The sequence below is a fragment of the Aethalodelphis obliquidens genome, unplaced genomic scaffold, assembly GCF_003676395.1.
Source record: "Aethalodelphis obliquidens isolate GAN/ISIS:26980383/991018 unplaced genomic scaffold, ASM367639v1 scaffold5, whole genome shotgun sequence".
In the NCBI taxonomy this organism is placed as follows: Eukaryota; Metazoa; Chordata; class Mammalia; order Artiodactyla; family Delphinidae; genus Aethalodelphis; species Aethalodelphis obliquidens.
In genome coordinates this window covers 70,897,344-70,922,896 of record NW_020837949.1, presented here as the reverse complement: position 1 = coordinate 70,922,896, position 25,553 = coordinate 70,897,344, and the positions used below count along the sequence as shown (strand labels likewise).

Here is a 25,553-nt window from a genome sequence, read left to right as displayed (position 1 = left end):
ATTTTATACCTACAAGGTTGGCAAACATTTATTTTATTTTAAAATATTTGTTATTATTTATTTCAAATTTATAAATACATATATTTTAAATTTATAAATACGTAAAAATATATGTTTAAAATATTTTAATTTTTATTTTTTGAAGTATATTTCATTCACAATACTATATTAGTTTCAAGTGTACAACATAGTGATTCAAGATTTTATAGATTATACTCCATTTAAAGTTATCATGGGGTGGAGTCAAGATGGCGGCATATGGGAGGATGTGGAGTTTGTGTCTTCCCACAGCTAGGGCACCTGCCGGACACTGGTGGGGGACCTTGACGCCCAAGGAGACGGGAGGAACTCCAGAGCGACCGGGTAGGACGTGGGGGGGAGTGACGGGGTAGAGAAGTGGAGGATGGACACGACTGGCGCCCCTGAGGGGTGGCTGGGAGAGGGGAGGGGTTCCCACACATCGAGGGAACCTGTGGAGGTTTGCAGGATCAGGGGGCAGTGCACCTAGTACTTCCCCAGACCAGTCGCCCCGGGAAGCCTGCTGGGCTCCCAGGCCTGGTCCTCCAATCTCCAGGGCCCCTTCTGGCCTCATGGGTCCTAGGGGCGTGGGAGGGAGGAGGGAGGAAAAGGAGGAGAGGCAGACGGTTGGGGGGGATCCTCCAGGACCGGAAGCTTAGGAGAGGCGTGGCGGGCGTTTCCCCTACCCACTCGGCCCCGGGAAGCTTGCTGGGCTCCCGGGCCGGAACCCCAGCCCTCCAAGGCCCCCTCTGGGCCACAGTGATCCTAGGGGCATAAGAGGGAGGCGGGGGGAGAAGAGGAAAGGCAGACGGTGTGGTCGGGGGGACCCTCCAGAACCGCGGGATCAGGGGAAGTGCGCTGGGCATTTCCCCTGCCTACTCGGCCTTGGGAAGCCTGTGGGGCTTGAGGGTCTGGTCCCCTGCCTTCCGGGGCCCCCTTCAGCCACAGGGGTCCTAGGGGCATAGGAGGGAGGGTGGGGAAGAAGAAGAGAGGCCAATGGGGAGGGACCCTCCCAGATCAGAAGATGGGGGTGGGGAAATGTGCCTAGCATTTCCCCTGACCACTTTGGCTGAGGGAGCCAGCTGGGATCCAGTACCTGGTCCTCCACCCTCCAAGGCCAGAGGCACTCCTGGGCCCCGCCTGCTGTGTTGAGCCTAAGCCCCACGCCCACCCCCCCCACCCCCCCCACCCCCCCGCCCAGGGATTTTTCCAGCCCTGTGGGTCCTAAACATAGGCCCTGCCCACAGCCAAAACCCAGTCCCTGACTAAACCCCACCCTCTACAGCCAAGGCCTTTTCTAGCTTTTCTTTTTATTTTTTCTTTTCTCTTTTATGTTATTGTGGGTCTGTTTTACCTTCTGGTTGTTGTTTCATCTATATTTTAATTTTTTCTACCATATCTGTTAGTTTTCTAATCTTATTTTATTTTTTACTCTCTGTTATTTTTCTGCTCCTTTTTTTTTCCTGCCACCCTGCACAGCTTGCGGGACCTTGGTTCACAAGCCGGGGGTCCAACCTGATCTTCTGCAGTAGGAGGTCCGAGTCGCAACTACTGGACTAACAGAGAACCTCAGACCCCAGGGAATATGCGTCAGAGTAAGGTCTCCCGGAGGTCCTCATCTTAGCAGCAAGACCCAGCAAAAGCACTTCGAAGAGGGAAGTTTATAGCAATTGAAGCTCGCTTCAAGAAACAAGGAAAGTCTCAAGTAAACAATCTAACCTTACATGTAAAAAAACTAGAGAAAGAAGAACAAAGAAAACCTAAACTCAGTAGAAAGAAAGAAATCATAAAGATCAGAGCAGAAATAAATGAAATAGAAATGAAGAAAATAGCAAAGATCAATAAAACTAAAAGCTGGTTCTTTGAGAAGATACACAAAATTGATAAAACTTTAGCCAGACTCATCCAAAAAAAAAAAAAGGCGGGGGGAGAGGATGCAAATCAATAAAATTAGAAATGAAAAAGGAGAAATCACAAGTGACACTGCAGAAATACAAAGGATTAAAAGGGACTACTACAAACAAGTATATGCCAATAAAATAGACAACCATGAAGAAATAAACAAATTCTTGGTAAGGTACAATTTTCCAAGACTGAACCAGGAAGAATTAGAAAATAAAGCAAACTTATCATAAGTCATGAAACTGAAACTGTAATTAAAAATCTTCTAACAAAAGAAGTCCTGGGCCAGATGGCATCACAGGCGAATTCTATCAAACATTTAGAGAAGAGCTAACTAACACCTATCCTTCTCAAACTCTTCCAAAAAACTGCAGAGGGAGGAACACTCCCAAATTTGTTCTACAAGGCCACCATCACCCTGATACCAAAATCTGACAAAGATATCACAAGAAAAGAAAATTATAGACCAATATCACTGATGAACATAGATGCATAAATCCTGAACAAATTACTAGCAAACAGAATCCAACAACATATTAAAAGGATCATACATCATGATCAACTAGGATTTATCCTACGAATGCAAGGATTCCTCAGTATACGCAAATCAATCAACGTGATAAATAACACTAACAAACTGAAGAATGAAAACCATATCATCTTAATAGATGCAGAGAAAGCTTTTGACAAAATTCAATACCCATTTATGATAAAAACTCTCCAGAAAATGGGCACAGAGGGAACCTAGCTCAACATAATAAAGGCCATATATGACAAACCCACAGCAAATATCATTCTCAATGGTGAAAAACTGAAAGCATTTCCTCGAAGATCAGGAACAAGACAAAGATGTCCACTCTTGCTACTCTTATTCAACATAGTTTGGAAGTCCTAGCCACAACAGTCAGAGAAGAAAAAAGAAATAAAAGGAATCCAAATTGGAAAAGAAGAAGTAAAACTGTCACTGTTTGCAGATGTATACATTAAAAATCCTGAATATGCCACCACAAAACTACTAGAGCTCATCAATGAATTTGGTAAAGTTGCAAGATACCAAATGAATGCACAGAAATCTCTTGCATTTCTATAAACTAACAACAAAAAATCAGAAGGAGAAATTAAGGAAACAATCCCATTTACCATCGCAACAAAAAGAATAAAATACCTAGGAATAAACCTGCCTGAGGAGGCAAATGACTTGTACTCATAAAACTACAAAACTGATGAAAGAAATCAAAGATGACATAAGCAGATGGAAAAATATAACATGTTATTGGATTGGAAGAATCAATATTGTGAAAATAACTATACTACCCAAAGCAATCTACAGATTCAACGCAATCCCTATCGAACTACCAATGGCATTCTTCACGAAATTAGAACACAAAATTTTACAATTTGTATGGAAACACAAAAGACCCCGAATAGCCAAAGCAGTCTTGAGAAAGAAAAACGGAGCTGGAGTAATCAGGCTCCCAGACTTCAGACTATACTATAAAGCTACAGTAATCAAGACAGTATGGTACTGGCACAAAAACAGAAATATAGATCAATGGTACAGCATACAAAGCCCAGAGATAAACCCACACACATATGATCATGTAATTTATGACAAAGGAGGCAAGAACTTACAATGGAGAAAAGACAGCCTTTTCAATAAGTGGTGCTGGGAAAACTGGACAGCTACATGTAAAAGAATGAAATTAGAACACTCCCTAACACCATACATAAAAATAAACTCAATAGATAAAAGACCTAAATGTAAGACCAGACACCATAAAACTCTTAAGAGGTAAACACAGGAAAAACACTCTTTGACATAAATCACAGCAAGTTCTTTTTTGACCCACCTCCAACAGTAATGAAAATAAAAACAGAAATAAACAAAGGGGACTTAATTAAACTTAAAAGCTTTTGCACAGCAAAGGAAACCATAAACAAGACGAAAAGACAACGCTCAAAAGGAGAGAAAATATTTGCAAATGAAGCAATGGAGAAAGAATTAATCTCCAAAATATACAAACAGCTCATGGAGCTCAATATCAAAAACACAAACAACCCAATTAAAAAATGGGCAGAAGGGCTTCCCTGGTGGCGCAGTGGTTGAGAGTCCGCCTGCTGATGCAGGGGACACGGGTTCGTGCCCTGGTCCGGGAGGATCCCACATGTTGCGGAGCGGCTGGGCCCGTGAGCCATGGCCGCTGAGCCTGCGTGCCCGGAGCCTGTGCTCCGCAACGGGAGAGGCCACAACAGTGAGAGGCCTGCATACTGCAAAAAAAAAAAAAAGGGCAGAAGACCTAAACAGACATTTCACCAAAGAAGACATACAGATGGCCAAGAGGCACATAGAAAGATGCTCAATAGTACTAATTATTAAAGAAATGCAAATCAAAACTACAATGATGTATCACCTCACACCAGTCAGAATGGCCTTCATCAAAAAAGCTACAAACAATAAATGCTGGAGAGGGTGTGGAGAAAAGAGAATCCTTTTGCACTGTTGGTTGGAATGTAAATTGATAGTCACTATGGAGAACAGTATGGAGGTGCCTTAAAAATCTAAAAATAGAAATACCATATGACCCAGCAATCCCATTACTGGGCATGCACCCTGAGAAAACCATAATTCAAAAGGACATATGTACCCAAATGTTCACTGCAGCACTATTTACAACAGCCAGGACATGGAAACAATTTAAATGTCCAATGACAAATGAATGGATAATGAAGATGTGGTACATATATACAATGGAATATTACTAAGCCATGAAAAGGAACGAAATTGGGTCATTTGTAGAGATGTGGATGGACCTAGAGTCTGTCACACAGAGTGAAGTAAGCCAGAGAGAGAAAACCAAATATCATATATTAATGCATATATGTGGAATCTACAAAAATGGTCAGATGAACCTATTTGCAGGGCAGGAATAGACGCACAGATGTATAGAATGGACGTATGGACTCTGAGGGGAAAGGGAGGGTGCGACGAATTGGGAGATTAGGTTTGACATAAATACACTACCATGTGTAAACTAGATAGCTAGTGGGAACCTGCTGTATAGCACAGGGAGCTCAGCTCGGTGCTCTGTGATGACTTAGATGGGTGGGATGGGGGGGGGAGGGAGGTCCAAGAGGGAGGGGATATGGTTATACATATAGCTGATTCACTTCACTGTACTGAGAAACTAACACAACATTGTAAAGCAATCATATTCCAATTTACAAAAATAAATAAAGTTATCATAAAATATTGGCTATAATACCTATGCTGCATATTATATCCTTATACTTTTATACCTAGAAGTTTGTACCTCTTAATCTCCTTCCGTTGTTTGGCTCCTGTCCCCACTGGTAAACACTAGTTTATTTTCTGTATCTGTGAGTCTGTTTCTGTTTTGTTATATTTTCTTGTTTGATTTTTTTTAGATTCCCCAAACAAGTGAAAACATATAGTATTTGCCTTTCTCTAACTTACTTCACTAAGCACGATACCATCCAGCCCCATCCACATTGGTGCAAATGGCAAAATTTCATTCATTTTTACGGCTGAGTAATATCCCATTGTGTATATATACCACATTTTCTTTATCCATTCACCTGCTGATGGACACTTAGGTTATTTCCATATCTTGGCTATTATAAATAATGCTGCTATGAACATAGGGTTCAATGTATCTTTTTGATTTAGTGTTTTTGCTTTTTTGGATATATACCCAGGAGTAGAACTGCTGGATCCTATGGTAGTTCTATTTTTAATTTTCTGAGGAACCTCCATACTGTTTTCCATAGTGGCTGCACCAATTTACATTCCCACCAACAGTGTACGTGGGTTCCCTCTTCTCCACATCCTCACCAACATTCATTATTTGTTGCCATTCTGACAGGTTTGAGGTGACATCTCATTGTGGTTTTAATTTGCATCTTCCTTATGATTTGTGACATTGAGCATACTTTCATGTAAGATTTGTAAACACTTAAAAATGTGAAAATTCCAAATACAGACAGAAGTGGAGAGCCCTGGAAATTCTTATGCGCTGCTGGTGGGGTTTGAAATTGGCACAATGACTTAAGTATTTGTTCTCTATATGTCACCTTTTTTTGTTCCTCAACTCCTCCATTACACTGTCTTCTTTTAAGTTAAATAGGTATTCTCTAGTGTAGCATTTTAATTTCCTGGTCATTTCTTTTAATATATTTTTGAGTTATTTTCTTGCCTGTTGTCCAGTGGATTATACTTAGCATCTTAACTTTTAAACAATCTAGTTCAGACATGAGCCACATTTTAACAGTATCCAAAAACTTTGTTTTGCTATTATATAGCTCCATTCCCAATCCCCTACTTCATGCTTCTACTGTTATACAAACTACATCTTTATACACTGACTTATGGTTATTGTTTTATGCAGTTGTCTTTTAAATCTGAGAGAAGAATAAGAGTTACAAACAAAAAATACAATTATACTATCAATTATATTTATTTATGTAGTTACTTTTACTGATGCTCATTATTTCTTCATGTGAATTCATGAGCTTCTTTGCATCTCTCATAATTTTATGTAGCAAACTGGGCATTTTAAGCAATGTAATATGACAATTCTGGAAATCAGATTTTTACCACTCCCTAGGGTTTGTCATTGTTGCTCTGTTTGTTTGTTGATTCTTCTGAACTAATTCTATAAAGACTGTATTCTATGTTGAGTGTGGGACTGAAGTCTTTGTTTGCTTAACTCAGTGGTTGGTCAGTTAATAATCAGAGATTTCCTTAAATGCCTGGAACCAACAGTCCCCAGCCTTTTATAAGGGGCCCTGCCCATGTGTGTTGGACACACTTTCAATACTGGGTCTGCGATCTGACAGCTCTTCCTTGGCCTTTACTTCTGGTTTGAGCAGAGCCTCAAAGTCAGCTTGAGATGAGACTTTAGGGCCTTTCAGTCTTTCCTGAGTGTGGTGTGAACACAGCCCTGAGTATGCACACAGCCCTATCAGACACATGACCTTCTAGATTCTTAGGAGTCTGATAGGGCTTGCCATAGCGCTTATGCACATCTCATTCCCCAGTTTTTTCTGGAAGCTTTTGGTTAGTTTGTTGTTTTCTCTACTGTTGTCCACCACTTCAGGCAGCCATAAGTTAATCAATTACCTTTAATTTTTTTCAACAAGTGCTTCTGAGGAAAGGCTTTTCACTCTAAGTCCAGACAAATAAAGACAACTTTGTAACTGGGGACTTGTACTGAAGGACCAGACAGGCCAAATAATGAAAATTTTCTGGGAATGAGGCTTTGAAGAAGCTTCAGCCCCATTCTGCCCTGTCTGGAGACTGCTAAATTATTGGTTTTCATTTGGAATAAGACTACTGGGGAGCTGGAAAGGGTTAAATGAGAAAGGGTGAATTAAAACACCACAAAGTTCACTGTTCTCATGAAGATTTAGCCAGTTTTCTTTTGAATACATGCTTCCTGAGATGTTACAAGCTTTTGGTTAAGTTCCTGGGCTTTTAAAATAATTAATTCTAATTCTGCGAAAAGTGCCATTGGTAAATTGATAGGGATTTGCACTGAATCTGTAGTTTGCTTTGGGTAGTAGAGCCATTTTCACAATGTTGATTCTTCCTATCCAAGAACATGGCAAATCTCTCCATCTGTTTGTGTTGTCTTTGATTTCTTTCACCAGTATCTTTAGTTTTCTGAGTACAAGTCATTTTCCTCTCTAGGTAGGTTTATTCCTAGGTAGTTTATTCTTTTTGTTGCAATGGTAAATGGAACTGTTTCCTTAATTTCTCTTTCTGATTTTTCATTGTTAGTGTATAGGAATGCAAGAGATTGTATCCCACAACTTTACCAAATTCACTGATGAGCTCTACTAGTTTTGTGGCATCTTTACGATTTTCTATGTACAATATCATGCCATCTGCCAACAGTGACAGTTTTACTTCTTCTTTTCCAATTTGGATTCCTTTTATTTCTTTTTCTTCTCTGCCATGACTAGGACTTCCAAAACTATGCTGAATAACAGTGGCGAGAGTGGACATCCTTGTCTTGTTCCTGCTCTTAGAGGAAATGCTTTCAGTTTTTCACCATTGAGAATGATGCTTGCTACAGGTTTCTCACATATGGCCTTTATTATGTTGAGGTAGTTTCCCTCTATGCCCACTTTCTGGAGAGTTTTTGTCATAAATGGGTGTTGAATTTTGTCAACAGCTTTTTCTGGATCTATTGAGATGATCGTATGGTTTTGATTCTTCAATTTGTTAGTGTGGTGTGTCACGCCAATTGATTTGCGTATATTGAAGAATATTTGTATCCCTGGGATAAATCCCACTTGATAATGATGTATGATCCTTTTAATATGTTGTTGGATTCTGTTTGCTAGTATTTTGTTGAGGATTTTTGTGTCTATGTTCATCAGTGATATCGTCTGTAATTTTCTTTTTTTTCCTATCAAATTACCAATGGCATTTTTCACAGAATTAGAACAAAAAAATTTTACAATTTGTATGGAAACACAAAAGACTGCGAATAGCCAAAGCAATCTTAAGAAAGAAAAACAGAGCTGGAGGAATCAGGCTCCCTGACTTCAGGCTATACTGCAAAGCTACAGTCATCAAGACACTATGGTTGATAGCACAAAAGAAGAAATATAGATCAATGGAACAGGATAGAAAGCCCAGAGATAAATCCACGCACCTATGGTAACCTAATCTATGACAAAGGCGGCAAGAATATAGAATGGAGAAAAGACAATCTCTTCAATAAGTAGTGCTGGGAAAACTGGAGAGCTACATGTAAAAGAATGAAATTAGAACATTCCCTAACACCATACACAAAAATAAACTCAAAATGGATTACAGACCTAAATCTAAGGCCACACACTATAAAGCTCCTAGAGGAAAACATAGGCAGAACACCCTTTGACATAAATCACAGTAAGATTTTTTTGACCCACCGCCCAGAGTAATGAAAATAAAAACAAAAATAAATGGGACCTAATGAAACTTAAAAGCTTTTGCACAGCAAAGGGAACCATAAACAAGAGGAAAAGATAATCCTCAGAATGGGAGAAAATATTTGCAAATGAAGCAACTGACAAGGGATTAATCTCCAAAATATACAAACAGTTCATGCAGCTCAGTATAAAAAAAACAAACAACCTAATTAAAAAATGGGCAAAAGACCTAAATAGACATTTCTCCAAAGAAGACATACAGATGGCCAACAAACACATGAAAAGATGCTCAACATCACTAATTATTAGAGAAATACAAATCAAAATTACAACGAGATATCACCTCACACCAGTCAGAATGGCCATCCCCCCAAAATCTACAAACAATAAATGCTGGAGAGGGTATGGAGAAAAGGGAACCCTCTTACACTGTTGGTAGGAATGTAAATTGGTACAGTCACTATGGAGGACAGTATGGAGGTTCCTTAAAAAACTAAAAATAGAACTACCATATGACCCAACAATCCCACTCCTGGGCAAATACCTGGAGAATAATTCAAAAGATACATGCACCCCAATGTTCACTGCAGCAATATTTACAATAGCCAGCACATGGAAACAACCTAAATATCCATCAACAGAGGAATGGATAAAGAAGATGTGGTACATATATACAATGGAATATTACTCAGCCATAAAAAGGAATGAAATCGGGTCATGTGTAGGGACGTGGATGGACCTAGAGACTGTCATACAGAGTGAATTAAGTCAGAAAAACAAATACCATATATTAATGCATATATGTGGAATCTAGAAAAATGGTATAGATGAACTTATCTGCAAAGCAGAAATAGAGACACAGACATAGAGAACAAACATATGGATACCAAGGGGGGGAAGGGAGGTGGGAGGGATTGGGAGATTGGGATTGACATATATACACTACTATGTATCAAACAGATAACTAATGAGAACAGACCGTATAGCACAGGGAACTCTACTCATTGTTCTGTGGTGACCTAAATGGGAAGGAAATCCAAGGAAGAGGGGATACACGTATATGTGTGGCCAATTTGCTTTGCTGTACAGTAACACAACATTGTAAAGCAACTATACTCCAACAAAAGATTTTTAAAAATTAATTCTGATAAATTTTGCCAGTTTCATCACTGATTTCATGGAGTGAAGAATTTTCAGAGGTTTAAACTGTTATTTTTGCTGATGTCATTGTGGCACAATGACTTCGGAATTCTACCTTGCATTACTCTCTGAAATTTATTATATTTCTATCCTAGGAGCTTACCATTTTACTCTTAGTTATGTCATAGTTCAAGAGTGTTCACAGCAGCACTGATCAAAAGAGCAAAAACCTGTAAACAACTATACTGTCCAACAGAAGAATGAATAAACAAATTATGATGTACAAGGAAAATGAATAAATCACAGCTATGTAAATAGGATAAATCCTCATAACATGATTTTAAGTTGGGGGAGAGAAATCTGAGGAATAAAACATTCAATAAGATTCCATTTTTTATAAAGATCTACAACATATGGTTAACACTATTAAAGGGAAAGGAATAATTTAAAAAATACAACAGATTAATAATTACTCCTGGGTCAAAAGATAGGAATGAGATAAGTACTGAAAGAACTTTAATAGTGTTAGCACAGTACTATTTCTTTAGTTGGATGAAGGGCTCACATCCAACCATATTATTATGATTTGTAAGTTATTAATGTAACTCATTTTTTATATGTATTGTTTTACAGTAATAAAAAGGAAAGAATCTAGACTATTTTAAAAAGAGAGCTTTAACCCCTTTTTTCTTACATATTTGTGCCACCTCTACAAGAAATTCCTTATAAAGTGTTGAAAGAGAAGAGAGAATTGTGACACTTACAGGCTTTGCCATTTATTAAACTGTGTGCAGGATCTTAAAAAGTTACTTGATGTCTCTGAGCTGGTATCCTATTGGTGGTACTTACTTTTGGTGGACACTGTGAGAATAATGACAAATTACATGTAAACTGTCCAATCTATAGTAGATACTTAATGAACGGCAGGTATTATTAGCAACATGATATCACAATATCCATTCAAACAGTAAAGAAATCCATACATTTTTCAGATAATCAGATGGGAATTTTCTTGACAAAAATTTCCAGACAACTAAAGCAATTTTTACTGTTTTATGAAATTACGCATTGCCAAAATGGCATCAAAGGGCATTCTTATAGTAAAGCTAGATAACATGTTGAATCATTTTTTCCCCAGATATATTGAAGCATAACTGACAAATAAAAATTATATACTTTAAGGTAACATATTTGGCACCATTTTTTGAACAAAATATTGAATATTTATAACTTGAAAAATGCTCATCTTTTAAAGATATTTCTATTTCTAGACATACTTCCTTAATTGACCTTTAGAACAATAAAACCATTTTGAGATAACTATTCTTCCAATTATAGTTTCCAATACAACAAACATGTCAGCATTTCCAGAATATTTATGTTCCCTAGTTCTAGATTCTGAGAAATAGCCAACTTGGGTATTTGTAGGTTTGAGAAATTTCCACTTGCATGGATTTTTTAAAATATCTTGTTAAAAACCTGGAAAACTTGAAAGTCCCCATAATTTCCACTGAACTCCACTGAGCATGTCCATGCTGTGCAAAAAATATACCCACTTACTGCTGTAGTTTGCTGCACACGCTTAGTTTAAGCATGAACATGAGACCCACTCCCTGTGCCTGGATTATACCTCTAATTCCTTTAGCCCATTAGTATCTGCAGGTGAAGAAAGGACAGAACCTGTCAAAAGTTAGGGGAACAATCATGATCAAGCTTAATATCAAGGAAAAATTCCAGGTAATGAAATTTGCCTTTGGCATTTTCCTTGTTTGGGCGCCCTTATTATCTCCTAGGTCCCCAGCCCCTAAGAGTTTGGTGACCTCCCTCCAGCTATCTCGAACCTCTCAGTTCAGCACCCCATCCAGGCCCACCCTATTTGAAATAAAGCTCTTAATTCTTCTCTAATTTCCAAGCAAAATGAGTGCAGACTCACAAAATGTAGTCTTTCAATATGTCAATGTTGTTTCAAGTTATAGATTTACTGGGAGAAAGAAGTAGAACATGTGAGAACTGAATGTAGATGCAGAAAATGATAAACAAAACACTGAAGTTTTCTTTGTTCACATCTCTTATCAGAGGATAACTTACCAGTGTCCTCAAATAAGCTTCCCTATTTTCTTCCTACATCTGAATGAAGTGACTCCACAGCCATGAGTGCTAATGCTCCTGGCCAGCAGGTGTACCTGTCCAGTCATACTGGAGTCTGGAACAGGTAGACACTGAGTAACATTTTTGGTTAGCTAGAGGTCCCTGAACATGGCTATCTACCACAATTCTTGGCTATCTACAGTGGCATTCCCATAGGCCTCATCAAATTATTAGCAATAAAAGGATTCAGTCTCTTGGTCTGTCAGCACTAGTCCATTTGTTATGGTCCTGCCTGTCTTGGACTTTTACTTTGGGCTAACAATCGGAAAGATAAACCAGCTACACTGCCTGGAATATTCAGCAAAGGAAGGTGAAATCAGTTGTGGAATATCTACTATTTGGTATGTCATGGTGTATATAACTGATAACCAGATCCACTTCTCATTTGCAAATAGCTCAGAATGTCAAAACCAGGTACAACCTTCAACATTATCAATTCTACCCTGCTGATTTTGTGGAACGAGATACTGAGGCCCAGAGATATTAAGTGATCTGTCACAAGTGACATAGAATTTAAGTGGCAGAGCCTGGATCAATGTTTCTTGATTTTTATGCTGGCTCTTTTTCCCTATTCTTCTCTTTTTTAATCATACTTGCTGATTTCTCAACCAAGGGGAGGAAAAGCATTTGTATGAATCCTTGATCTTAACATAAACAGCCAATGCTAGTTAGTACAGCTGGTGGTCAGCATGTCCATACTATATATTGTTGACACTCTGTTTGTAACTGGCTATTTTAAATGACTACCTCCTAAAAAATATAATTAGGTTTTTGTTCAACACTCTTCACACATACATTTGGCAATTCTGCACTCTGTGAGGTTAATAGCAATGATGATTTTGAGTGTAATAGGTGGGCATTCTACTTGAGAAGGTTTCAGAATTACTGATTAAACTTCAACAAAATCAAAACAATTAGAAACTGTGAAATGCTAACAATCATTTTTGTTTTTTATTAAGTGGGTCTGTGCTGGCATAATCTTTTAAAAATTATAATATTGTGGCCTGGCTGTTGTCTGTCATTTGAATTCTTTTGAAAATAAGACTTAAATACTTCTTTTAAAATGTCAATTGATTCTAGTGCTACAAGTGACATATTCAAACAGGAAGAATTATTCCTCAAGTGCTACTGGGAGACAGTCAAAACCTCTCCATAAGGCTGATTCCTTTCTTCATTTCAATAAATAGCTCATTATCAAAGGTAAAGACTGAGTATTAAGCACCACATTAATGGCCTAAGAAATCTCCTGAGATGAGCAATTAATATCCTAATGCTGATCGTGTCAACTTAACATGAGGTGCATATATATATATATATATATATATATATATATATATATATATATATTTAAATATAGCCCACCTTATCATAATGCTATTTCTGTAGGTTTTGACTTAAAGAGTTAGAGCAAAGACTTCTGGGGCAGACAATGTGTTGTAAAGTGCACATTCCTACCCTGCATTTTTAATCACAAGTGAAATAGTCAGGTGTAATTGAATAAAAATTCATTAGGCATAAAGAAAAATAATCCTAATTAGATTTTATTTTAGATGAACAAAACTCACAGTGCCTATATTGTTGGTTACAATATATTTCCCCTAAGCCCCACAATTGCTAAAAATACCAAATCAATCACTGGCCAGATTTCATTATGAAGTGTGTGAACCAGTGCATTAAAAAGCTATGTTAGCACCAACAAAGTTTATTGGGGCAACTGCATTCAAGATGCACATGGTATACCTTTAAATAGCACTGTTAAAATACCAAATAAAGTGTCAACGTCTGTCAGGTCTCTGGCTTTTATAAATTGTTTAGACTGGGAAAGGTTGGGGTTTGGACATTGTTCTTTTCACATGATGTAGAAAAGAAGAGACCATAAAAAGAAAAGAACAATAAAGCGTAGTTCATTTCTGAAGTTCTTTCATGGAAAAACATACTCTGGATCATTACCCTTCTAGTCAACAATTTCCTTCTTCCTCCCAATCCTTCCCATCTGATATTTACCTTTCTCCCCACCCCCACCCCCTTCTCTCTGGGTGGTATTCTGAGCTTATACACAGTACTCAGTAATCATATGTTTTATGTCGCTTCAAAAGAGAATCCCAGGAGGGCACGACTGGTATGTATATACTGGGTATTTTTAACCTGGATCATAGCTTTACTCACCATTTCTATGCTCTTAAAAATACACCAGAGTGCCCTAACCGCAGAGTTTCCCCAAGGAGAGGAAGGCCCTGGGAGCACGATCAGCTACTACCTACCTACACACTAGTTATTATCACACCTTAGTGGCCATCTCTTTGCCCTCTTCCCTCCGCCCCTTTCCTTTTATTACCACACCACACTCCCCACAATTCCCAAACAACAACATCTCTGTTTCAGCGTCTTCTCTGGATTTCCCACACTTAATGCAATCCAGACCTCACCTTCAGCTCTCCTGAGGCCACTTTGGAAGCCAGCTCGATGACACAGCCAACAGCCATGCGTGCAGCACCGGACGAGTGCAGCTCATTCCAAATGGTGTCACTGTCCACCTGAGCAAACAGTGAGCAGAGCCCGCAGAAGAGAGAGGGAGAGAAAGAGAAGGAGAAGGAGTAGATGAAAGAGGGAGGGGGGAGGAAGGGAGTTCAGGAGAGGGGAGAGAGAGAGAAAGCAAATTTGTGAGGAAGGGCTGGCACAGTAACAGCCTATGTACAATAACATTAGTCTTCCGTCTTGGCCAGCTGAAAAGGCCTTCTGCACACGGCTTTGCTTATACTTTTTCTCTACACTGACTTCTCCAATGGAAACACATTCCTGCCATGCCTCACTGCCATTCCCTGTTTAGATTTCTCATTACAAACAGCATTACATAGGCCAGATCTGGCGTAGCTACAGGCTTGCTAGAAACCAGGCCCCAGTAGTATATAGAGTAAAAGCTAAGAGCACTTAGCTATACATAAAAATCGGATTTGCAAGTGCTAGAGGGGGAAAATTCAAATACCTTTCTGGCTGCAGGTTTACGGGGAGCCAAAAACAATTATTAGGCAGGTAGCAGTAGCAGTCAGTGAGTGGGAAGGAGCAACCGCAGTTCAGGTTCTCCAACTAAATGGAGGGAGTGTGTGGTCCTCACACTTAAAATATTCTCAACACTCAACTGCAAGGAGAGATTTGACTTTCAAAGTAGAAGCTTAACATTTAGTACAGTTTGGCAGCTAGTCTTAGTGCAAACTAGTATTATTAAAATTAGATAGGCCATTAAAATATATGGTTGCTCCTATACTAGACAACATTATTATCAAAATAAAGCATGAACCAATATTTTGGATTTACCTTTATAAAATGCTGTTTACTCTTTTTTGTGCACACATTAAGAGAACATTTACAACAAGGACAAGAAAAGTGCAATAGTAGTGGTTTATAATTGTCATATATGTTACATATCTTTTTTTTTTTTTTTTTTTTTTTTGCAGTACGCGGGCCTCTCACTGCTGTGGCCTCTCCCGTTGCGGAGCACAGGCTCCAGACGCACAGGCTCAGCGGCCATGGCTCACGGGCCTAGCCACTCCGCAGCATGTGGGATCCTCCCGGACCGGGGCACAAACCCGCATCCCCTGCATTGGCAGGCGGACTCTCAACCATTGCGCCACCAGGGAAGCCCTATGTTACATAATTTTAATGTATAAATATGTCATAATATAAAAAAATAACAGTATCAAGCTGTAGAAGTCTATTATTTTAGGACACAGTTGGAGCACTGGGAAATGCAATAAAAAAATTTGACTGTGCAAATATCAAGACGTCTCAAATGGCTCAAAGAAGGGAACTCTGACACAAAATACAGAATTTTTTTAAAAAGAAGAACTAAAGTGAAGAGGCCTAATGACAGGGAACAAACACAATAAATAATAACTCATTCACAACGCACTAAGCAGTTTCCTAAGCATTTTCACATGCTTTTTGTCATGAGAGCCTTAACAACTTAAATTCTGTTAAGAACAATGAGTAAATACATAATAAATGAGAACACTAAATAAATAAATAGAATATTAAGATTCTCTCAACAACAGCAAAGTGGTAAAGAGAGAAGATTCTGGAATTAAACTGTCCAGGTGAAATTATGACTTCACCACTAAAAGGTGATTGACAATGGGCAATTAATTAACAACTCTGCTTTGATTCTCTTACCAATGAAATAGCAGCTTTTTGAAGTGCCATCTGCATATGAGGTTGGGGAGGATTAAATGAGTACGTGATATGCAACTGTTAGCTACTACTATTTCAGCTATTACGCTCATTTTTGTAATGCCTAACACGTAGTTGAGGCCTAAGAAGTGGTTACTGAATGAACATACTGTGGCTTAGAGAGGCTACCCAGAAGGTCTGAGGACCCTCACACAGAGCTCTGACCCTAACACATGCCTTTCTACCATACTACTGAAATAACACTTACTTTCTAAGAACATTCAGCCCATGTCATAGTCAACACCATCATGGTCAACACTATCAACTAAAAATTGTAAAGGAACCATCAAATGAACCCTAGAACCTAATCATTTACCCTCTAAACTGAGACTTTTATTCTTTTACTAAACCACTGTAAGTAAGTAGTTATTTGAGCTTCATGAAGATACAGCATTCAGGAAAATGGCTGTTCAAGCTAAAAAATTAAAACCAACATTGAGGGGAATCGGGAAGATGGCGGAAGAGTAAGACGCGGAGATCACCTTCCTCCCCACAAATACATAAGAAATACATCTACACGTGGAACAGCTCCTACAGAACACCTACTGATCGCTGGCAGAAGACCTCAGACCTCCCAAAAGGCAAGAAACTCCCCACGTACCTGGGTAAGGCAAAAGAAAAAAGAATAAACAGACAAAAGAATAGGGACGCGACCTGCAGCAGTGGGAGGGAGCTGTGAAAGAGGAAAAGTTTCCACACACTAGGAAGCCCCTTCGCGGGCGGAGACTGCGGGTGGCGGAGGGGGGTAAGCTTCGAAGCCGCAGAGGAGAGCGGAGAGCGTAGCAACAGAAGTGCGGAGGGCAAAGCAGAGAGATTCCCGCACAGAGGATCAGTGTTGCCCACCGCTCACCAGCCCGAGAGGAGGCTTGTCTGCTCACCCACCGGGATGAGCGGGGGCTGGGAGCTGAGGCTCGGGCTTCCGTGGTTGCGCAGGGAGAGGACTGGGGTTGGCGGCGTGAACACAGCCTGCAGGGGGTTAGTGCACCACGCTAGCCGGGAGGGAGTCCGGGGAAAAGTCTGTACCTGCTGAAGAGGCAAGAGACTTTTTCTTCCCTCTTTGTTTCCTGGTTCGAGGAGAGGGGATTAAGAGTGCTGCTTAAAGAAGCTCCAGAGACGGGCGCGAGTCGCAGCTAAAAGCGCGGACCCCAGAGGTGGGCATGAGACGCTAAGGCTACTGCTGCCGCAACCAAGAAGCCTGTGTGTGAGCACAGGTCACTATCCACACCCCTCTTCCGGGGAGCCTGTGCAGCCCGCCACTGCCAGGTGTAAGGCCAACTGGCCCGAGGCAGGGGAACACAATCAGATTCACAGGTTGCATCAGACTGAAATTCTCCGGACCACCCAGTTCCAGAAACTGCCCTGGAGACATTCCGGACCATCCAGTTCCAGGAACTGACCTGGGGACTTTGAACCCAGCCCAGCTTTCCCGCCTTTCGAGGGGCGGGACCAACGGTCCCCCAGGATACCCGAAAAGACCACCAAATAAGAAATACCCTGCGCCCTCCCAGATTCACCACACCCCTTTCCCTTCTTCCCCTATAAAATCTTGCCCAACCCTTGCCCGGGTGCGACTTCTCTGGCCCCTTTCTCTCGGACCACTGAACCTCGCCTGGGAGCGCTCCCTAATAAAGCTCACTTAAAGCTTTCCTCTGTTTCGCGGTGCCATTTGTTAAGACCCGACCTTACACCAGGGTCCCGGGATCGAGGGACAACTTCCCCGGGAGAACGCACGGCACGCCTCAGGCTGGTTCAACGTCCCGCTGGCCTCTGCCGCTGCAGGCTCGCCCCACATCGTGCTCCTCCCTTCCCCCGGCCTGAGTGAGCCACAGCTGCATCAGCAGCTCCTTTAACCCCGTCCTGTCTGAGCAAAGAACAGACGCCCTGCAGCGACCTACACGCAGGGGAGCTGTGCTAAGAAGAGAAAGGGAAATCTCCCAGTAGCCTCAGAAGCAGCGGATTAAAGCTCCACAATCAACTTCATGTACCTGCATCTGTGGAATACATGAATAGACAAGGAATCATCCCAAATTAAGGAGGTGGACTTTGAGAGCAAGATTTATTATTTTTTCCCCTTTTCCTCTTTTTGTGAGTGTGTATGTGTGTGCTTCTGTGTGAGATTTTGTCTGTATAGCTTTGCTTTCACCATTTGTCCTAGGATTCTATCCGTCCGTTTTTTTTCTTTAAAAAATTTTTTTTCTTAATAATTATTTTTTATTTTAATAACTTTATTTTATCTTACTTTATTTTATTTTATCCTTTCTTTCTTTCCTCCCTCCCTTTTCTTTTTCTTCCTTCCTTCCTTCATTTCTTTCTTTGTCTCCTCCCCCCCTCTTCTTTCTTTCTTCCTTTTTCTTCCTTCCTTCCTTCCTTCTTTCCTTCCTTCCTTCCTTTCTACTTTTTCTCCATTTTATTCTGAGCCGTGTGGATGAAAGGCTCTTGGTGCTGCAGCCAGAAATCAGTGCTGTGCCTCTGAGGTGAGAGAGGCAACTTCAGGACACTGGTCCACAAGAGACCTCCCAGCTCCACATAATAGAAAACAGCAAAAATCTCCCAGATATCTCCATCTCAACACCAGCACCCAGATTCACTAAATGACCAGCAAGCTACAGTGCTGGACACCCTATGCCAAACAACTAGCAAGACACAAACACAACCCTACCCATTAGCAGAGAGGTGTCCTAAAATCATAATAAATCCACAGACACCCCAAAACACACCACTACACGTGGACCTGCCCACCAGAAAGACAAGATCCAGCCTCATCCACCAGAACACAGGCACTAGTCCCCTCCACCAGGAAACCTACACAACCTACTGAACCAACTTTAGCCACTGGGGACAGACACCAAAAACAACGGGAGCTATGAACCTGCAGCCTGCAAAAAGGAGACACCAAACACAGTACGATAAGCAAAATGAGAAGACAGAAAAACACACAGCAGATGAAGGAGCAAGATAAAAACCCACCAGACCTAACAAATGAAGAGGAAATTGGCAGTCTACCTGAAAAAGAATTCAGAATAATGATAGTAAAGATGATCCAAAATCTTGGAAATAGAATACAGAAAATGCAAGAAACATTTAACAAGGACCTAGAAGAACTAAAGATGAAACAAACAATGATGAACAACACAATAAATGAAATTAAAAATACTCTAGATGAGATCAATAGCAGAATAACTGAGGCAGAAGAACGGATAAGTGACCTGGAAGATAAAATAGTGGAAATAACTAATAAAGAGCAGAATAAACAAAAAAGAATGAAAAGAACTGAGGACAGTCTCAGAGATCTCTGGGACAACATTAAACGCACCAACATTCGAATTATAGGGGTTCCAGAAGAAGAGGAGAAAAAGAAAGTGTCAGAGAAAATATTTGAAGAGATTATAGTTGAAAAGTTCCCTAATATGGGAAAGGAAACAGTTAATCAAGTCCAGGAAGCACAGAGAGTCCCATACAGGATAAATCCAAGGAGAAACACACCAAGACACATATTAATCAAACTGTCAAAAATTAAATACAAAGAAAACATATTAAAACCAGCAAGGGAAAAACAACAAATAACACACAAGGGAATCCCCATAAGGTTAACAGCTGATCTTTCAGCAGAAACTCTGCAAGCCAGAAGGGAGTGGCAGGACATATTTAAAGTGATGAAGGAGAAAAACCTACAACCAAGATTACTCTACCCAGCAAGGATCTCATTCAGATTTGATGGAGAAATCAAAACCCTTACAGACAAGCAAAAGCTGAGAGAGTTCAGCACCACCAAACCAGCTTTACAACAAATGCTAAAGGAACTTCTCTAGGTAAGAAACACAAGAGAAGGAAAAGACCTACAATAACAAGCCCAAAACAATTAAGAGAATGGGAATAGGAACATATATATCGATAATTACCTTAAATGTAAATGGATTAAATGCTCCCACCAAAAGACACAGACTGGCTGAATGGATACAGAAACAAGACCCATATATATGCTGTCTACAAGATACCCACTTCAGACCTAGAGACACATACAGACTGAAAGTAAGGGAATGGAAAAAGATATTCCATGCAAATGGAAACCAAAAGAAAGCTGGAGTGGCAATTCTCATATCAGACAAAATAGACTTTAACATAAAGAGTATGAGAAGAGACAAAGAAGGACACTACATAATGATCAAGGGATCGATGCAAGAAGAAGATGTAACAATTGTAAATATTTATGCACCCAACACAGGAGCACCTCAATACATAAGGCAAACACTAATAGCCACAAAAGAGGAAATCGAGAGTAACACATTCATAGTAGGGGACCTTAACACCCCACTTTCACCAATGGACAGATCATCCAAAATGAAAATAAATAAGGAAACACAGGCTTTAAATGATATATTAAACAAGATGGATTTAATTGATATTTATAGGACATTCCAACCAAAAACAACAGAATACACATTTTTCTCAAGTGCTCATGGAACATTCTCCAGGATAGAACATATCTTGGGTCACAAATCAAGCCGTGGTAAGTTTAAGAAAATTGAAATTGTATCAAGTATCTTTTCCGACCACAATGCTATGAGACTAGCTATCAATTACAGGAAAAGATCTGTAAAAAATACAAACACATGGAGACTAAACAATACACTACCTAATAACCAAGTGATCACTGAAGAAATCAAAGAGGAAATCAAAAGATACCTAGAAACAAATGACAATGGAGACACGATGATGCAAAACCTATGGGATGCAGCAAAAGCAGTTCTAAGAGGGAAGTTTATAGCAATACAATCCTACCTTAAGAAACAGGAAACATCTCAAATAAACAACCTAACCTTGCACCTAATTAGAGAAAGAACAAAAAAACCCCCAAAGTTAGCAAAAGGAAAGAAATCATAAAGATCATATCAGAAATAAATGAAAAAGAAGTGAAGGAAATGATAGCAAAGATCAATCAAACTAAAAGCTGGTTCTTTGAGAAGATAAACAAAATTGATAAACCATTAGCCAGACTCATCAAGAAAAAAACGGAGAAGACTCAAATCAATAGAATTAGAAATGAAAAAGGAGAAGTAATAACTAACACTACAGAAATACAAAAGATCATGAGAGATTACTACAAGCAACTCTATGCCAATAAAATGGACAACCTGGAAAAAATGGACAAATTCTTAGAAATGCACAACATGCCAAGACTGAATCAGGAAGACATAGAAAATATGAACAGACCAATCACAAGCACTGAAATTGAGACTGTGATTAAAAATCTTCCAATAAACAAAAGCCCAGGACCAGATGGCTTCACAGGCGAATTCTATCAAACATTTAGAGAAGAGCTAACACCTATCCTTCTCAAACTCTTCCAAAATATAGCAGAGGGAGGAACACTCCCAAACTCATTCTATGAGGCCACCATCACCCTGATACCAAAACCAGACAAGGATGTCACAAACAAAGAAAACTACAGGCCAATATCACTGATGAACATAGATGCAAAACCCTCAACAAAATACTAGCAAACAGAATCCAACAGCACATTAAAAGGATCATACACCATGATCAAGTGGGGTTTATTCCAGGAATGCAAGGATTCTTCAATATATGCAAATCAATCAATGTGATACACCATATTAACAAACTGAAGGAGAAAAACCATATGATCATCTCAATAGATGCAGAAAAAGCTTCTGACAAAATTCAACACCCATTTATGATAAAAACCCTCCAGAAAGTAGGCATAGAGGGAACTTTCCTCAACATAATAAAGGCCATATATAACAAATCCACAGCCAACATCGTCCTCAATGGTGAAAAACTGAAACCATTTCCACTAAGATCAGGAACAAGACAACGTTACCCACTCTCACCACTCTTAGTTAACATAGTTTTGGAAGTTTTAGCCACAGCAATCAAGGAAGAAAAGGAAATAAAAGGAATCCAAATCGGAAAAGAAAAAGTAAAGCTGTCACTGTTTGCAGATGACATGATAGTATACACAGAGAATCCTAAAGATGCTACCAGAAAAGTACTAAATGTAATCAATGAATTTGGTAAAGTAGCAGGATACAAAATTAATGCACAGAAATCTCTGGCATTCCTATACACTAATGACGAAAAATCTGAAAGTGAAACCAAGAAAACTCTCCCATTTACCATTGCAACAAAAAGAAAAAAATATCTAGGAATAAACCTACCTAAGGAGACAAAAGCAGCTCATGCAGCTCAATAACAGCAAAACAACCCAATCCAAAAATGGGCAGAAGACCTACACAGACATTTCTCCAAAGAAGATATACAGACTGCCAACAAATACATGAAAGAATGCTCAACATCATTAATCATTAGAGAAATGCAAATCAAAACTACAATGAGATATCATCTCACACCAGTCAGAATGGCCATCATCAAAAAATCTAGAAACAAAAAATGCTGTAGAGGGTGTGGAGGAAAGGGAACACTCTTGCACTGCTGGTGGGAATGTGAATTGGTACAGCCACTATAGAGAAGAGTATGGAGGTTCCTTAAAAAACTACAAACAGAACTACCATATGACCCAGCAATCCCATTACTGGGCATATTCCCTGAGAAAACCATAATTCAAAACACACATGTACCAAAATGTTCATTGCAGCTCTATTTACAATAGCCAGGAGATGGAAACAACCTAAGTGTCCATCATCAGATGAATGGATAAAGAAGATGTGGCACATATATACAATGGAATATTACTCAGCCATAAAAAGAAACGAAATTGAGCTATTTGTAATGAGGTGGATGGACCTAGAGCCTGTCATACAGAGTGAAGTAAGTCAGAAAGAGAAAGACAAATACCATATGCTAACACATATATATGGAATTTAAGAAAAAAAGAATGTCATGAAGAACCTAGGGGTAAGACGGGAACAAAAACACAGACCTACTAGAGAATGGACTTGAGGATATGGGGTGGGGGAAGGGTAAGCTGTGACAAAGTGAGAGAGTGGCATGGACATATATACACTACCAAACGTAAAATAGATAACTAGTGGGAAGCAGCCGCATAGCACAGGGTGATCAGCTCCATGCTTTGTGACCACATAGAGGGGTGGGATAGGGAGGGTGGGAGGGAGGGAGACGCAAAAGGGAAGAGAAATGGGAATATATGTATAACTGATTCACTTTGTTATAAAGCAGAAACTAACACACCACTGTAAAGCAATTATACTCCAATAAAGATGTAAAAAAACAACAAAAAAACCCAACATTTACATTGTGTTGGATACTTTTAAACCAATTTTCAACCATTACATAGCTACAGGTGCCATAGAAAGTCCTCATTCTTCAGATTTAAAATTACTGGGGGAGCAAGCAAACATAAAACAAATCAATAAACCCCAAAAGAAAACTAGAAGCTGGTTCTTTGAGAAGAAAAACAAAACTGATAAACCTTTACACAGACTCATCAAGAAAAGGGAGAGAACTCAAATCAATAAAATTAGAAATGAAAACAGAGAAGTTACAAGTGACATCACAGAAATACAAAGCATCATAAGACACTAGTACAAACAACTATACACCAATAAAATGGACAACCTAGAAGAAATGCACAAATTCTTAGAAAGGTACAACCTTCCAAGACTGAACCAGGAGGAAATAGACAATATGAAAAGACCAATCACGAGTACTGAAATTGAAACTATGATTTTAAAACTACCAACAAACAGAAGTCCAGGACCAGATGACTTCACAGTAGAATTCTAACAAACATTTAGAGAAGAGTTAACACCTATCCTCCTGACACTCTTCCCAAAAAATTGCAGAGGATAGAACACTGCCAACCTCATTCTACAAGGCCACCATCACCCGGATACCAAAACCATACAAAGATATCACAAAAAAAACTACAGGCCAATTATCTCTGATGAACATAGATGTTAAAAATCCTCAACAAATTACTAGCAAACAGAATCCAACACATTAAAAAGATAATAAATCACGATAAAGTGGGATTTATCGCAGGGATGCAAGGATTCTTCCACATATGCAAATCAATCAATGTGATACACCACATTAACAAACTGAAGAATAAAAACAATATGGTCATCTCAACAGATGCAAAAAAAGCTTTTGACAAAATTCAACACTCATTTATGATAAAAACTCTCCAGAAAGTGGGATTAGAGGGAACCTACCTCAACATAATAAAGGCCATATATGAAAAACACACAGCAAATAACATTCTCAATAGTGAAAAACTGAAAGCATTTCCTCTAAGACCAAGAATAAGACAAGGATGTCCACCCTCACCACTATTATTCAACATAGATTTGGAAGTCCTAGCTATGGCACAGAGAAGAAGAAATAAAAGGAATCCAAATTGGAAAAGAAGTAAAACTGTCACTGTTTGCAGATGACATGATACTATACATAGAAAATCCTAAAGATGTTACCAGAAAGCTACTAGAGCTCATCACTGAATTTGGTAAAGTTGCAGGATACAAAACTAATACACAAAAATCTCTTGCATTCCTACACACTGACAATGAAAGATCAGAAAGAGAAAACAAGGAAACAATCCCAGTTACCATTACATCAAAGAGAATAAAATACCTAGGAATAAACCTATCTAAGGAGAAAGAAGACCTGTACTCAGTAAACTATAAGACACTGATGAAAGAAATAAAAGATGACACAGATGGAAAGATATACCATATTCTTGGACTGGAAGAATCAATATTGTCAAAATGACTAAACTACTCAAAGCAATCTACAGATTCAATGTAATCTGTATCAAATTACCAATGGCATTTTCCACAGAATTGGAACAAAAAATTTTACATTTGTATGGAAACACAAAAGACCCTGATAGCTAAAGCAATCTTGAGAAAGAAAAATGGAGCTGGAGGCATCAGGCTCCCTGACTTCAGGCTATACTACAAAGCTATGGTCATCAGAACAGTTTGGTACTGGCACAAAACAGAAATATAGATCAGTGGAACAGGATAGAAAGCCCAGAGATAAACCCACACACCTATGGTCACCTAATCTATACAAAGGAGGCAAGAATATACAATGGAGAAAAGACAATCTCTTCAATAAGTGGTGCTGGGAAAACTGGACAGTGACATGTAAAAGAATGAAATGAGAACACTCCCTAACACCATATACAAAAATAAACTCAAAATGGGCTTCCCTGGTGGCGCAGTGGTTGAGAGTCC

At 39.3% G+C, this 25,553-nt stretch overlaps 1 protein-coding gene across 10 annotated transcripts in view; it reads right to left on the bottom strand.

Annotated features, from left to right (window-relative positions):
* Positions 1-25,553, bottom strand: part of HDAC9 (histone deacetylase 9) — a 581,092-nt gene that overhangs the window by 240,836 nt on the left and 314,703 nt on the right. For all 10 annotated transcript variants that reach the window (XM_027102607.1, XM_027102608.1, XM_027102611.1 and 7 more), the window contains one exon: positions 14,577-14,684. In XM_027102607.1, coding sequence (XP_026958408.1) covers positions 14,577-14,684 — 108 coding nt within the window. The remainder of the gene's footprint in view (positions 1-14,576; positions 14,685-25,553) is intronic.